Here is a 3,609-nt window from a genome sequence, read left to right on the forward strand (position 1 = left end):
CCCAGGCTGGAGTGCCATGGGGCGATCTTGACTCACTGTAACCTGCACCTCCCGAGTTCAAGCGATTCTCCTGCCTCAGCCTCCTGCATAGCTGGGACTACAAGTGCATGCCACCAGGCCCAGGCTGTTCTTTTTTTTTTGAGACAGAGTCTCACTCTGTCACCCAGGCTGGAGTGCAGTGCATGATCTCGGCTCACTGCAAGCTCTGTCTCCCAGGTTCACGCCATTCTCCTGTCTCAGCCTCCTGAGTAGCTGGGACTACAGGGGCCCGCCACCACACCCAGCTAATTTTTTGTATGGGCAATAATTCAAATTCAGATTATGCCAAAACTGGAAAGACAGTTTATTTTTCCATTATACTGTTGTCTCTGAGGCATACAAATAATATGACACCTCCCTCTCCCTCCAAAGGTGTTTACTCTGTAAAGCTGGCAGGGCCCAATTCTGTTTCTGAACCACCTTAAAGAATTAATCAAATGCCAGGATAAAGGTATCTTAAATAATAATGCCTTTATTATTGTAAAAAACAAAGCAATGTGAGGCAAGCAGTTCCAAAGTTGGTGACTTAGAGGCTAGAAAAAATCCATGGAGGTGTCACACGAAACCAACACGTCTTGAAAAAAAGAGTCCTTCTTGGCCAGCTGCCAACAACACTCATATTGGGTTCTCTGGCACAAAGCTGGGTCAAGTCTATGCCCTAACTTGTCAGAGAGGAAGACTCAGACTATTCATGATTTCTTCTAGCAAATTGGGAGAAACAGAGGTCTGCTTCCTTCAGCAGGTTCAGGAGGTAAATGATGCACATTATGTGGAGCTCACAGGTGGTAGACGTGATACGGCCTCTGCCTCAGAAACTGTCAGTGACATAAATGGCAAGAGCCATATACGGCAGGTTAGAAAGTGTAACACATACCTGGAACTTAAGGGGAATCTGCCCACTGTATATTCTTAGATGTTGGGGCTTCCAGTTCAGGTACTTGTCTCTCTCACAGGTGTACTCCTTCAGTATAATTACACTAAAAGGAAATTGCACATTCTCAGTACAGTTAAGGCTTTTCTCCAGTGTGAACTCTCTGGTGTTGAATGAGGACAGATTTGCAGCCAAAGGATTTCCCACATTCACTGCACTGATAAGGCCTTTTTCCAGTATGAACTCTCCGGTGTTGAATGAGGCTAGAACTTTGGCTAAAAGATTTCCCACATTCACTGCACTCATAAGGCCTTTCTCCGGTGTGAACTCTCAGGTGTTTAATGAGGTTAGATTTGCAGCTAAAGGATTTGCTACATTCACTGCACTCAACAGGCCTTTCTCCAGTGTGAACTCTCTGGTGGTTCTTAAGGTTGGAACTATGGCTAAAGGACTTCCCACATTCCCCACACACGTAAGGCCTTTCCCCTGTGTGGACTTTCCGATGTGAACTGAAGCTGGAGCTTTGCTTAAATGATTTCCCACATTTACTGCACTCATAGGGTCTTTCTCCAGTGTGAAGTCTCCGGTGGTGAATGAGGCTGGAGCTTCGGCTAAAGGATTTTCCACATTCATTGCACTCATGAGGTCTTTCTCCAGTGTGAACTCTCTGGTGGTAAATGAGGCTGAAGTTTTGGCTAAAAGATTTCCCACATTCACTGCATTCATAAGGCCTTTCTCCAGTGTGAACTCTGCGATGCTGCATGAGGTTGGACCTTTGGCTAAAAGATTTCCCACATTCGCTGCATTCATAAGGCCTTTCTCCAGTGTGAACTTTCCTATGGCTATTGAGGCTGTAGATCTGACTAAAGGATTTCCCACATTCAGGGCACACATAAGGCCTTTCTCCAGTATGAACTCTCTGATGTATAATGAAACTGGAGTAGTAGGTAAAGAATTTTCCACATTCATTGCATTCGTAAGGCCTTTCTTCACTGTGGACTTTCTGGTGCTGAATGAGGTTACATCTTCGCGTACATGCTTTCCCACATTTGCTGCACTCAAAAAGCCCTTCTCTAGTGAGGATTCTCTGGTCCTGAACAAGTGTGTCTGTGTGGCTAAAGGCTTTACTGCATTTTCCCCAGTTGCGATGCCTTTTTCCACTGTAAAAGGCCACCACACACTTGTTACTGTTATTTGGCTTCTCCCCTGTTTGAGCGGCCTCTTGATGGAGAAACCTCATGTTGGCCAGAAAGTCTTTCCTGATCTCCCTACAGGTGAAGGGCTTCTCCGACACATGGACTGTGCAGCTCTTTGTAAATGAGGCTGTGTCCACATAACTTGTGAAAGGTGCCTCTTTAATGTGCTGCCTCTGGTGCTGTTGAAGATTTGCATTGATGTAGAATTGTTTTCCATATGTGTGCAGTTTCTGCCCACAGTTTGTTCCCTGGTGTTCAGCCAAGTGCAAAATATCTCTCAAGACCAGGCCACATATTTCACAGGAGTAGGCATTCTGGGAAGATGAACCTTCTTTGGAAGTCCTGAACTGTGGCACTCCTTCTACAGAAATTCTCTGTTCAGAAGGTGTTTCCTCATGCTCCACTCCATGCCAACAACCTAAAAGTAAAGAGGTCATGATGAAGTACATGTTACCTTTATTAGGAGGAGGCAATGCAATCACAAATGCACATCAGTTATAGCAAAGAACCAGTATATGGGCCTGTATTCAGGAAAAGTGAGTTGGGGGTCAGGTTGAGGAAGCACCTGTTGTGCATTACTGGTCCCTAAGGTTATGGAATAGGGTGGGCCCTCCCAGCTACAGTACACAAGGCTAAGGTATGGCCCAGGACTAAGAGGCATGTTCTACAATTAATTCCTCTGATAACAGCTTTTAGCGGGATCGTATCTGCTGGTGACAAGTGATGCTGTGAAGTGTAGGTCCAGGCCCAGGAAAATCTCACTGGAACAGTAACTAGTGTTTAGGGACTATTAAGGGAGATATGCACACTTCAGGACAAAATAATATTAGAGAATGCTACAGAGGGAACAGTGTAAAGAACAGATGGGGTAAGGAGTCCAGAGAGGTAAGGATTAGCGGTAGCTAGAAGTCAAAATAAAAATGACAAGTAGGAGAAATAACAAGTTTGTAAACTGTTAAGAATGAAGAAGGGAAGGTCAAAGTGAAGTGTCTTGGGCAATGGCATCAAGACAAGTCAAACAGGACAGGTTCTTGGTGCAATTTAAACACAGACCTGATGACATGCCTTTTCCCAAGTGCCATTCATGTAGGCCAGGCCCTCTCTGATCCCATCTTGCTGAGGCTGGAGTCATGAACATCCTGTGAAGAACAGAGGACACTTTCCCTAGTCCTGGTTGAGCAACTACATGAGACCAGAATGATGTAAGTCCTAAGGGAAAGACAGGACACGTGAGCAACTAACACTGGCCCAGAAGAACTGGGCGCAAAAAAGAACAAGAAAAGTTAAAGAAGTTAAGTTTGTATAAATTCAAGTTAGTGTCGTAACTTTAGGATGTTAAATGTAATTCCCATGGTAACTATTTTTTAAAAAGAGCTACATTAAGTATACAAAGAGCTGGGCGTGGTGTCTCCCACCTGTAATCCCAGCACTTTGGGAGGCTGAGGTTGGTGGATCAACTGAGGTCAGGAGTTTGGGACCAGCATGGCCAACATGGTGAAACCC

General features: G+C 45.0%; 1 protein-coding gene across 1 annotated transcript in view; it reads right to left on the minus strand.

Annotated features, from left to right (window-relative positions):
• Positions 1-892: 892 nt before the first annotated feature.
• Positions 893-3,609, minus strand: part of ZNF211 (zinc finger protein 211) — a 27,568-nt gene continuing 24,851 nt past the window's right edge. Inside the window, exons 6-7 of the mRNA XM_011932560.1 lie at positions 3,160-3,315; positions 893-2,524 (exon numbers count right to left, since the gene is read on the minus strand). Of these exons, the coding sequence (XP_011787950.1) occupies positions 1,047-2,524; positions 3,160-3,315 (1,634 nt within the window). The 3' untranslated portion in view covers positions 893-1,046. The remainder of the gene's footprint in view (positions 2,525-3,159; positions 3,316-3,609) is intronic.

Source organism: Colobus angolensis, unplaced genomic scaffold, assembly GCF_000951035.1.
Source record: "Colobus angolensis palliatus isolate OR3802 unplaced genomic scaffold, Cang.pa_1.0 Scaffold96, whole genome shotgun sequence".
Taxonomy (NCBI): Eukaryota; Metazoa; Chordata; class Mammalia; order Primates; family Cercopithecidae; genus Colobus; species Colobus angolensis.